Genomic DNA, 11,630 nt, shown 5'->3' with positions numbered 1-11,630 from the left:
AGTATCTTTACATGAAAAAGGTCGAACACAACGTTTGAAGATCGTAATCGAACTAGCTTCGAAAGTAGCAATCGAAAATTATTCATCATCACTATTATAAGAATTTTCTCTACATTGTATTAATTTTAATTTAAGCTCATGCGCACAGCTGATCATGAATTACGAAGCTGCTGTGAACATATCTCCACGACCTTTCTCTTAATCTATGTAAACGTTCATTAGAACCAAAAATAAATGGATGGACTTACTGAGCTCGTAAAGTTTGTCAGCATTTCGATTTTCACAGTGGTTTGTAAAACATGGAGGAAGTCAGAACAATACAGTGCAAACAACATTGCATTTCGATCAAGTCAAAGGTAACGGCTTACTTGCCAACAAAAAACCTACTACTCCAACCCCGACTTCAAGGGCGTTTTTTTACACCGTCTCCTTTGTAAAACATCTTACCTTCTATCATAGGACTGTGCACTTCCATTGCTTCCATTACAGTAGCCTTTGTGTAGCCGTACCCACCCCGCGAGAAAACAAGACCTAATGTAAATCTTCTGTAAATTCAGCCCTTACTCGGTTTTCCAGGGTAGGGTGGGTGTAGCGAGGCCAGCACTAAAATCAGGAATCCGGAATCCGGAATCCGGAAACCGGAAGCCAGAATTATCCACCATTCGCGAGAATTACAATAACTTATCCACTGGATAACTCCTGACCCCCTACCCCTCAGGAAGGGCTGATACTCAGGTATTGTTTTTACGTAAACTTGACCATGCACATTGTCAATAAGCAAATTTCTATTATGATCATTTATTTACGGGAATTTCCAATTAGAAGACTTCATGATAATCAACCAGGCCTCGATAGACAAATTCGGCTGACGCAATGTTGTACGCAATTCAAATATTTCGGAGTTAAGATTTTTTGTGTATTGTATTTGCATGATAATGTAGCATTCATATGGAAATATTTGGAACAAAAAGTTTCATTCTTAAAGGATCTGAATTGGGTACAACATAGAGTTAGCCGAATTGGTCTATTGTTCAAAAGGTGGATAACGCTATCCACCGGATAACCTAAACTGAGAATATAATTTAATACAGTTCGTAAAGGAACCAACTAGGCGACAAGGCAACTCAAGTAACACCTTAGACCTTGTCTTATCAAATAGCGCAGACATTATTTGTAATGTAAGTGTAGAACCAGGAATTATTTCAAAGCAAGGAGTCTTAAAACAGCTGTCTTCGTTAAATCCAAACAAGGCCAGTGGTCCAGACCAGATTCTACCCTGGTTTCTTAAAACGCTTGCTACAGACGTTGCTCCAACACTGACTGACGTCTTTCAAGACTCGATAGACAGTGGCACTGCACCCCGCAGATGGAAGGAGGCAAATGTGTGTGCAGTTTTTAGAAAGGGAAAGAAATCTGACCCTGCTAACTATTGACCTATTTCTCTTACTTGTGTTGTATCGAAGATCCTCGAGCATATCGTCCACAGCTTTATTATGAAACATCTAAACCACCATAACATCTTAACAGACTGTCAGCATGGTTTTAGGGCAACGAGATCCACAGAGATGCAGCTAATTCTTACCTTACACGACATGGCAAAGACTATCCAGAGCTCATCTATCCATGCGGCCGTTTTGGACTTCGCCAAAGCTTTCGATAAGGTCCCTCATAGGCGACTCCTAAGGAAGCTGCAATACTATGGAATCCAAGGCTCGCTCCTAAACTGGTTAGAGTCGTTTCTTACACAACGTTTTCAATCAGTTGTTTGTGAAGGCCAGACATCAAGTCAATGTCCGGTGACTTCTGGCGTACCCCAGGGTACAGTCCTCGGTCCTTTGCTCTTTTTATTATACATAAACAACTTATCAGATACCGTGCAATCATCAGTTAGGCTCTTTGCGGACGATGCTTTACTTTACGGCATTGTCGCTAGCGATGCGGACTATTACCTTCTTCAATCTGACCTACGCAGGTTAGAATCCTTGCAGTATCACTGGCAAATGGAGTTCAATCCTTCCAAATGTTAAATTGTTACCATCTCACATAAGAACAATCCACCCCAGAGAAAATATGTCTTCTGTGGTGTAGAGCTGGAACAGGTTGATACCTTCTCATCACTTGGGGTCACCATCAGTAACAAGCTCAAGTGGTCAGCCCATGTTTCTATAACAGTAGCTAAAGCAAGCAAATCACTGGGTACAATACAACGCAACCTTTGGAATTGCCCAAAGAAAGTAAAAGAAATTGCATATACATCCCTAGTACGACCGAAGCTGGAATATGCAAGTGCGGCTTGGGACCCGTTTTTAAAGAAAGATATCAGTGCTCTGGAAATGGTTCAACGTAAAGCAGCACGGTTTTGCTCACAGAATTATGATAGATATGCTAGTGTTACGGACATGATTAAAGACTTAGGGTGGGCCACGCTGGAAACGAGAAGAAGGCAGGCTAGATTAACACTTATGTATAAACTAACTCATGGTCTTATTGAATTCGATACCCGAAAATATTTGATTCAACATCCTGAGAGTCGCACGAGGGGAACCCATCAATTTAAATTTCACGTGCCATATGCAAATATAGACGTTTTTAAATTTTCGTTTTTTCCAAAAACTATAACGGACTGGAACTGCCTCCCTGAGGCTATTGTTTCATCATCCTCCTTTGAAACCTTCAAATATAGGTTAACAGCTTTTCTTAAATAATAGTTATATTTAGTTTGATATAGTTTTCTTTATTTAAATTTTTAAATCATCATTTTATATATTGATATTTGTTTTTTTTTTATGGTTGGTGTGATAACCGAACGGTTTTTACCGACCTAATACATGTAAATGTAAATGTAAAAGATGCACTGGAAACCAGGTTCCTATTCTGCAAAAGGTGGATAACGCTATTCACCGCATAAATCACTATCCAGCGGATAAACACTAGCAAAACAAATTGAGTTATCCAGTGGATAAGTTATTACAATTCTCGCGGATTGTGGATAATCCTAGTTTCTGGTTTCCGGATTGCGGATTCTGGATTCCGGATCCCGATTCCTGCTTTTAGTGCTGCCCGCACAGCGATAACAACATCAAGGTTGACTCATTTGCAGTTTCTGTCGTTCTGCGCTTTTTCCGATTGCACATGTGTAAATAAATCCAAGGGCAGTAATTAAAATAGTTTTGATGAAATACAAACGGGAGAATGTTTCCCAAGACGTCCATGTATGCAGTGTCCTGTTCTCTCCAGCAGAAGTGGCCGGCTTGGCAGTGATGTTTCTAAAATGGCTTGTGGTGTATGATGCCACCTAGCTGGGGGCTTCCGCAGTCGGACCGGATATCGTCTAACAGGAACAGGGTCAGTCACAGGCTCACTAAAATTTGGTGGACTGCTAGCTGCAAGGTCAGCCACTGGACTTGGTGGCGGAACATCAGTCTCCACGTGGCTGGCTGTTGTCTGCTCACTGGCATCGGTCACTGGGTCCCCACGACTCTCAATCTGGATTGGATGTTCTGATGTCTGGGTAACAGCTGGGCCCACCGCTTGTTGTCACTGGAATTCCGGTATCCCTCAGTTGGTCTGTGTGTCGACGCCACACTAAGCCAGGATTGACTTCGACGTCGTAAGAGAGTGGGCCAAGTCCACCAATTACTCCCTGTGTAATTCCGTGCTATCACTGTCTGACCGATGGAAAATTATCTGGTTGCAGCACCACACCCTTCGTGACAGTTTGGTCTATCTGGCGGTTGCTTATCTTCAAGCGGAGATTGGGTTTCAGCAAGTCCAGTCGAATCCGTAATCGTCTCCCCAAAAGAAGCTGAGATGGCGCTTCTCCAGTCGTTGAATGGGGGGTATTCCTGTAAGCTAGCAAGAACCTTGCCAGCTTAATGTTCAATGGTTTTACTTCTGTTTCACTTTTCATGGCTGATTTGAAACTCTGTACACAACGCTCGGCTAGACCATTGCTGCCAGGATGGTATGGAGCTGATGTCAGATGTTTGATTCCATTTCTATTGAGGAACATCTGAAACTCTTCAGATTTAAACTGTGGACCATTCAGTGTCACTCACTAACTGGGACAGCATGCCATATCTAGCAAATAAGTTCTGCAATTTCTCCACGGTTTTCGTTGAGGTCGTGGTGTCCATTTTCTCTACTTCCAACCATCTAGAATGAGCATCCACGGCAATCAAAAACATGCAGCCAAGGAAGGGCCCGGCGAAATCAATATGGATTCGCTGCCAAGGCGACGATGGCCATTCCCATGGGTGTACAGGTGCTGTACTAGGTTCAACCTGCATTACCTGGCATCCGGAGCATGTCCTTGCGGTTTCTTCATTTTCCTTGTCGATTTCTGGCCACCAGATGTAGCTTCTAGCTAGGGCCTTCATCTTCACCACTCCTATATGTCCTTGATAAAGTTCTACAAACACTTGTGGACCAAGTTTTGGGGGCACTATGACTCTGATTCCCCGCATCAAACAGCCTGAATGTACTGCGAGCGTAGAAGCGGTCGAGTACCGGAACATGGCTGCTTAGCCATCCTTTAGTCACAATCTCATGTACTTGACTCAGTACAGGGTCCCTTTGGGTTTCTCTTCGGACGTTGTCAACTGTGACTGGTAATGGCTCAAACTGCATCATATTGAAAACATTCACCGGATCCACAACTTCTTCTGCTCTCTCTTCGGTTTTCAGTGGCAGCCGGGAAAGGCTATCTGCATTGCTATGCACTTTAGTGTTCTTGTACTCGATTTTGTAGTCATAGCCAGCCAGAAATAATGCATATCTCTGAATTCGGGCTGCCGTAACCACTGGAATACTCTTGTGTGGATGAAAGATGGATGTTAGTGGCTGAGGATCCGTGAACAGTGTGAAAGATCGGCCAAACAAATACATATGGAACGTCTTGACTCCCCAGATTATCGCCAAAGCTTCTTTGTCAATTTGCGCATAACCTTGCTCAGTTTTCGTGAGTGTCCTGCAAGCAAATGTAATGGGTCGCTCAGACCCATCATTCATCACGTGAGATAGCACGGCACCAATTCCCACAGGGGATGCATCACAAGCAAGCCTCAGCGGCAGACTGGGGTCATAATGTGTTGATACTTGCTCTGAGGTGATCATTACTTTCACATTGTGGAATGCTGTTTCGCATTGTTCCGTCCATTCCCATTGATGGTTGTTCTCTAACAACTGGTTCAAAGGGTGCACTATTGTTGACCGATTGGGCAAGAATCTGTTGTAATAATTGACTAGCCCCAGGAACGACCTCATTTCAGCTACACTGCATGGGCGAGATGCTTTCCAAACTGCTTCCACTTTCTCTGGTGACTTGTGGAGACCATGACTGTCAATATCATGTCCACAGAAGGTTATCTTCTCCTTGAAAAACTCACACTTTGTCTTGTTTGCTCTTAACCCATGAACCTGCAACCGACGTAACAGTTCTTCCAGGTTAGCAAGATGCTCTTCATCATTCTTTCCAGTGATGATCATATCATCAAGGATACAGCTTGTTCCAGACGTTCCTTCTAACACTTGATCAATGGTGCGCTGCCAAAAAGCAGGTGCAGAGGTGATGCCAAACACTAGTCGGTTGTACTGAAACAGTTCCATGTGGGTGTTGATGGTGAGGTATTTCTTTGAATCTTCTTCTATCTTTAATTGGTGATTTGCGTGACGGAGGTCAATCTTTAGAGAATTTCTGCCCACCAGCAAAGTTTGCAAAAATGTCTTCAATGCGAGGTAGAGGGTACTGCTCTGCTTGTAGTTCTGGATTCACTGTGACCTTGTAATCACCGCAAAGTCTGACGGAACCATCTTTCTTGGGGACAGGAACAATCGGTGTGGCCCATTCACTCCACTCCACTTTAGTGAGAATACCTTCATTCTAGAGTCTCCGCAGTTCTTCCTCCACCTTCGGCTCTAATGCATAAGGCATTGGTCTTGCTTTGAGGAAGTGTGCTTGGCTGTCTTCCTTAACTTCGCTTTGGCTGAAGTAAATGTGCCCAGTTTATCTTCAAAGACATCTGAGTACTTGTCTAGCATAACATCCAAACGCTCCACAGGACTTGAGGTAGCTAGTGAAGCCTGCAGCGACTTGATAGAAAACCAGTCTATGCGTAGCTTGCGCAGCCAATTTCTTCCCATTAGAACAAGACCCTTGTTCTTGACGACATACTGGTCCAGCAATTCTCCCTTGGTTTTCGGTAATCCACGGGTACTTTAAGCACTCCCACTGGCATAATGTTTTCCCTAGTGTAGGTTTTCAAAAACAGTCCAGTTTTGTGCAAGGGAAGCCTGTTAAATGTCTGTTGGTAGAGGTCAAACGAGATGATCGACACAGCCGAACCTGTGTCCAGTTCCATCTTAAGGGGTTTACCATCAACATCCAAATCAACCCAGATAATATCATTGCTCTGTTTCCTCTCATTGTGTACCTCGAAAGTGGGTAAGATGACTTCATAAGCATCAACATCAACATCAACCTCAACAGCATGTACCTCAGGGTACAAACTCGCTGGATATGGCCTTGTTTCCCACAGTGGTGGCAAGTCTGGTCCTTGTAGAAACAGTTGTGTGCCATGTGTGTGTTTCCACCACAGCGGTAGCAATAGGGGGTGGCCTGGGTGGCCGCCTCTTTCGCTCGTGTTGTTTTGTGGCTTTCAGTCAACTTGTCAACGTGAGGGACTGGGTTGAGATCACTTTGTAATTCTGAAGCATCGCGGATGGCAGTTTCCATTGCTACAGCAATCTCCACAGCTTTGGAGTACTTCAGTTACGTTTGGCTTCTGACAGCAATCGCTTTTGGATCTACATATTCCGAAGTCCACAGACCAGTCTGTCTCGTAGCGCTTCGTTTAGATTTCCGCCAAAATTGCAGTGTGTCGCAAGCTTCCTAAGCTCGGCCACGTAAGACAAAATGCTCTCTCCTTCATGTTGGTTTCTCTTGTAGAAACGAAATATTTCCGCAATTTCCAAGGGTTTCGGGCTCAAATGCTCCTGTAGCGTAGTAAGTATCTGTTGAAAGGACCTTGAAGCTGGATTCTCCGGTGCAAGAAGATCCCTCAGCAGAGTGTAGGTTTTCCCGCCGATCAAGCTTAACAAAGTTGGCACTTTATGGTCATCATCGATGTCGTTCGCCAAGAAAAATTGTTCTACTCGTTCCACATAGGTTTCCCAGTTCTCTTTTGTGTCATCAAAACTCTCTATCTTCCCAATAGCAGTCATAATTTCTTGAATCCCATCCTCGTCGCCGCTGTCACGTCTTTAGGGACCTTACGATAGGAAGACGGTAAACCTCTGTGACGGCGAGCGGAAATCAAAATCATAAATGGGTGGTTCTTGGTCTGCCTTCGGCCTTTCTCTACAACGTGAAATGGCGGGCTCTGACGTTGTGCCGAAAACGTGAGTGTTTTTTTATTGAATCATTTGCTTTAAATTCTGCGTATTGGAACAAATTGTGGCCACCGTATTGTGCATCTGTATTTCTTCTAGAAGTAACAAAAGATCGATGCTCAGATTCAAGGAAGGGCCCTCCACTAACAGAGGGTGGTCTGCCTGTGCGTAAAGCTGAGAGAAACCGAGAGAGAGACAAAACACTTATTTACAACGGTTAGCTTTCACGTATTTTTACCTTCTTAATATATGCCTCGCTGCCTCACATATTTTGTAAAACTCACTAAATAACAAAGGAGGCATGAAAACGTTTACAATTCCGTGTTGACAGAGATTCTGATACATTTCAAAAATCACATATATAGGCTTTTTGTGTGAAACGGATATCCAGTTGTGAGCTGCTTTGCTTGACTGTGAAATTGCAGTCGAGTACACGAATTTACTTTAGGTTGACGTTTTAATTAGTAAGATTTTTGCTGTTGTTCTAAACTGAAGAGAGAGGGAGTAAAGATTGTCAGTCAAACGGAAAATGTTGTGAAAGAGATTACTGTGCATGTAATTTCAGTTTTAGTTGTTGATTAAAATTTTTGGTTATTGTTTGCAAGGTTGTTTGTTTACTGCTGTCAGCTCAGAAGTGTTTGATCTGTTTAATTACTTTAAACTGTGTACAGTAATGACGATTAGTTTTGTACTTTATGTAGAGGCATAATTATTTCTATGTGCACTATATTGCTCTATGGGGTTAGAAACGGGAGCTCCGTTTAAGGCTTGGCTAAATCTATATATTACACTAATCATCTCTAACAGGCTGGCCAAACGCACGCAACATACATTTTCAACGCAACATGTTCAACGTTTATGTGCCCCAGGCCCCTGGCGCGCAACAAGTGGACCAAGCGGGCATGCCCTAGTGCAACAATGTTGCCAAACGAGTACAACACCGTGCAACCATCAAAATGTTGCTCGGAAAATTTTACATTTTTCAAAATTATTTAATTCAACATCATCCAACATGTCGCAACATATCACAACATATCGAAACAGGGTGGCCAAACTGAAGCAACATGTTATGCCCAACAATGTTGCAAGATGTTGCGTTGAAATGTTGCGAACGTTTGGACAGGCCTTAATGGAGAAAAGATATTTAGCAATGTAAAATGTGCCTGTATGAAGACAAGTTGCAACCAGAAGTGAACTGTTTCCTTTTTAACTTGTCTTGAGACTACCGCATCTCTAATTAATTACCCACACATTAATTTTCGGGCGATTTAATTGGCTCATTTACGTCACGTGGTGCAAACTCACAGGACGGGTATCACTAATAACCCCTGTTTGGGTAGATATTTGCCCTGAGAAATGCTGTAGAGATCATTTCCGTTGAAAAGAAACAAAGCCCGCGGAAAAAAAACAGCAGAAGAGTTTTCATTTTACATGGAAAAAAAACAAACTCGTTTTCTGGAGTCTAGTGATCGATAGCGACATTAAAAAGCTGGTCGTAAATGCTGTTCCGGGAAGTACAAGAAAGCCAACAAAACATTCTGTCAACGTCAGTTAAAGGTGAAGAAAGTTATGAGCAGACTTTAGAGATTAAATCCTGCGTGAACTTAAACTGAGTCATTTTATAGACTAGAGAGATTAATAAACTGTGTTTACTAACTATAAAATAAACTATAAAATAAACCAGTCGCTCTTGAAAACACTGTTATCCAGACTTTGCATATTCTGTCTTTCATGGTTAAATTAAATCTCTTTTTCAGAAGCAAAAAGGGTGTAGTCACCGTTGCAAGCTCAAAAGCAAACAGAGATGGCAAAAGTAGCAACATATCTCACTTTAAAATATAACAGTGCTTTCTTTAGTATTTCGCTATTATTTCATCTCTCTCATGATGTCAATGTCAGCTCCTATTGATGTACAATGTGAACGAAGTTTTCTGTAACTGGGCTTAAGTATGCTGAACGGTTTGGAAGGAAAAATAGAGACGGGGAGATTCACGATTATTTTCTCTGTTCTGGGGTGCAGGGTGGTTGGTTCTCTACTCTGGCGTTCGTTTCTCAAAAGATCCGAGAATTTTCGGGGCTATTTCGGGTGCCACAAATCCCAGTGTATCTCAAAAACGAACGTGCTTTCAAACATGAAACCTCACCATTCCTTTTTCCTTCTCTAACTTGAAAACCTGCCAAAGCACCAGCCTTCTATAATAAGCGGATCGTTGTTTAACAAATGGCTTTTCGGGACCGAAAATTTTTCGGGACGTTTGAGAAACAGGCCCCTGCTGCGGGAGGTCTTTCCCCGGGTACTCCGGTTTTCCCCCCTCCTCAAAAACTAACATTTGATTTCATTTTGTGTTAATTTGTTGACCTCAGTTTACAGTGTCTCCAATTAGTGCTCCAGTGCAATTAATAGGGTTTGATACCTCTTATTTAAAGTGCTACTACGACCGAAAAAAAAACAGTTCTTCTCTTTGTTTCGATTTCAAAACTATAGCCCGGTTTACACTACAGACAATTTTCGGCACGGCTCGTGTGAAATTCGCACGGGTGCCTAAAAAGAGCTCGGCAAACTTTGTTTACATTACATCATTTTTACCGTATCAAAAATACCGTGCCAAAATTTTTGGGCCTGGGTAAGTTATCTTGTAAACATGCGCAGTTCAATTATAATCAAGAACGTCCGCGTGATTTTGGTGGAGAATGAGCAGCCATCTTGAAATATACGCAAAAACACCGCTAGCCTATATGAATTAAGGTTCAAATTTGGCCCTTTAAAGTGTTTACACTACTTGTTCTATCCGAACCGTGCCTATTTTTTCAGCACCCGTACCACTTTTACCCTTGCTCGGACTACCTCGCCGAAGGTCCCAGCACGGGTAAGAATTTTGGTTCGGCACGGGTGAAATTTGGTGCTGACAGGTTGTTTACACTTTTCTTAAAAGGACACCTGTTTTTTTATTTTATTTTGTCATTTATTGGTGCGCCATTACTAACTTTAAAACCTTGAGAGAGCTTGGTCGAGGAGAAAATGGCGTCGTAGACTTACTGCTTTAAGTGTGCTATGCATGTGTACGCGGGTGAATTAATATGAAGCACGGGAGTTTCGGGCTTTCAGATTTTTAAACTCGTGTTTTGCATACATAATAAGTTGCGTTTACACGCTGAAATTTTAAGCTACTGAGTAAATGACGTCATTTTTCCCTAGATCCAACCCTCTGATTTCCAATCGGTCAGTTTTGAACGTGAGTAATGGCGGACCGTGAAATCCAAACCTTACACTCAAAATAAACAGCCTTTGGATAAAAATCAAAGCTCAAAATTTTGCCAGTCAGGTGTTAAGCGAACACGCTATCAAAATCTGAAGAAAAAACGAAAATTATTTTTGGATCATAGTAGCACCACTTTAATCAACAGTTAGCGCTAACCAGAGCAGAGCTGATCAGAGCAACAGGCCCCAGAAGTAGTGGAGTTACCGAAAGAGCAATCTGATCTCACACTTATCTGGACACTTTTTGAGCCATCGCCTCTTATATATAGACACCAGCATCGCAGGGTGTCTGGATTTGAAAATTCCGTTCAAGCAACCTGAATATTCAGGTCTATACTTAGCTCTTATTAACCGAGCTTAGTCAGTCTGTATGGGAGAATCTTGACCGAGGTCGTGAGTACAGACCGAACGCAGTGAGGTCTGTACACGCCCGAGGTCAAGATTCTCCCATACAGACTGACTAAGCTCGGTTAATAAGATGTTTATTATATGGCAAACAAGAACAATTTAATTCGTTTAATGTAATTGGTTTTTACCAACTGACATTTTGCTTGAGAAGGGTGATGAGTGGCGATGAGCTGAACTTAATTCTGTCAAACTTTGCTCGTCATCCTCTCTTTTGTCATCATGCTGTTTGGCACTTCCATAAATAAATATTGGTAGAAGAAAATACTCAATATTTTTGCATTTTAGTTTGCATCTTTTCACCGCAAAACATTGCCGGTCTAGATGCCGGTCTAGATGGGAAAATCTAGACCGCGGTCAATATCGATTTTAGCCAATCAAATTCGTGAATTTTGTAGTTCCCCGTCCTCGTGAGACAGAGCCATATAATAAACCCTTTTAATAAGTCTGATATATGCCGTTTTCCGCTAATGACGTCAAACTCATGCTTTTAAAATTTATTCAGAAATGTACAAAGGCTTCAAACAAGAAAAGAAATCAGAAAAGTTTTAGGCCTTTGTACATTTCTAAATAAAAT

At 42.2% G+C, this 11,630-nt stretch overlaps 1 protein-coding gene across 1 annotated transcript in view; it reads right to left on the bottom strand.

Annotated features, from left to right (window-relative positions):
* LOC138007180 (two pore channel protein 2-like) overlaps nt 1-562 on the bottom strand; it is a 56,750-nt gene extending 56,188 nt beyond the window's left edge. Inside the window, exon 1 of the mRNA XM_068853943.1 lies at nt 448-562. Coding sequence (XP_068710044.1) covers nt 448-484 — 37 coding nt within the window. The 5' untranslated portion in view covers nt 485-562. The remainder of the gene's footprint in view (nt 1-447) is intronic.
* Nucleotides 563-11,630: the final 11,068 nt, after the last annotated feature.

This window comes from Montipora foliosa, chromosome 6 (assembly GCF_036669935.1).
Source record: "Montipora foliosa isolate CH-2021 chromosome 6, ASM3666993v2, whole genome shotgun sequence".
In the NCBI taxonomy this organism is placed as follows: Eukaryota; Metazoa; Cnidaria; class Anthozoa; order Scleractinia; family Acroporidae; genus Montipora; species Montipora foliosa.
The sequence above is the reverse complement of the archived record's forward strand: the minus strand, read 5'-3'. Positions and strand labels throughout refer to the sequence as shown.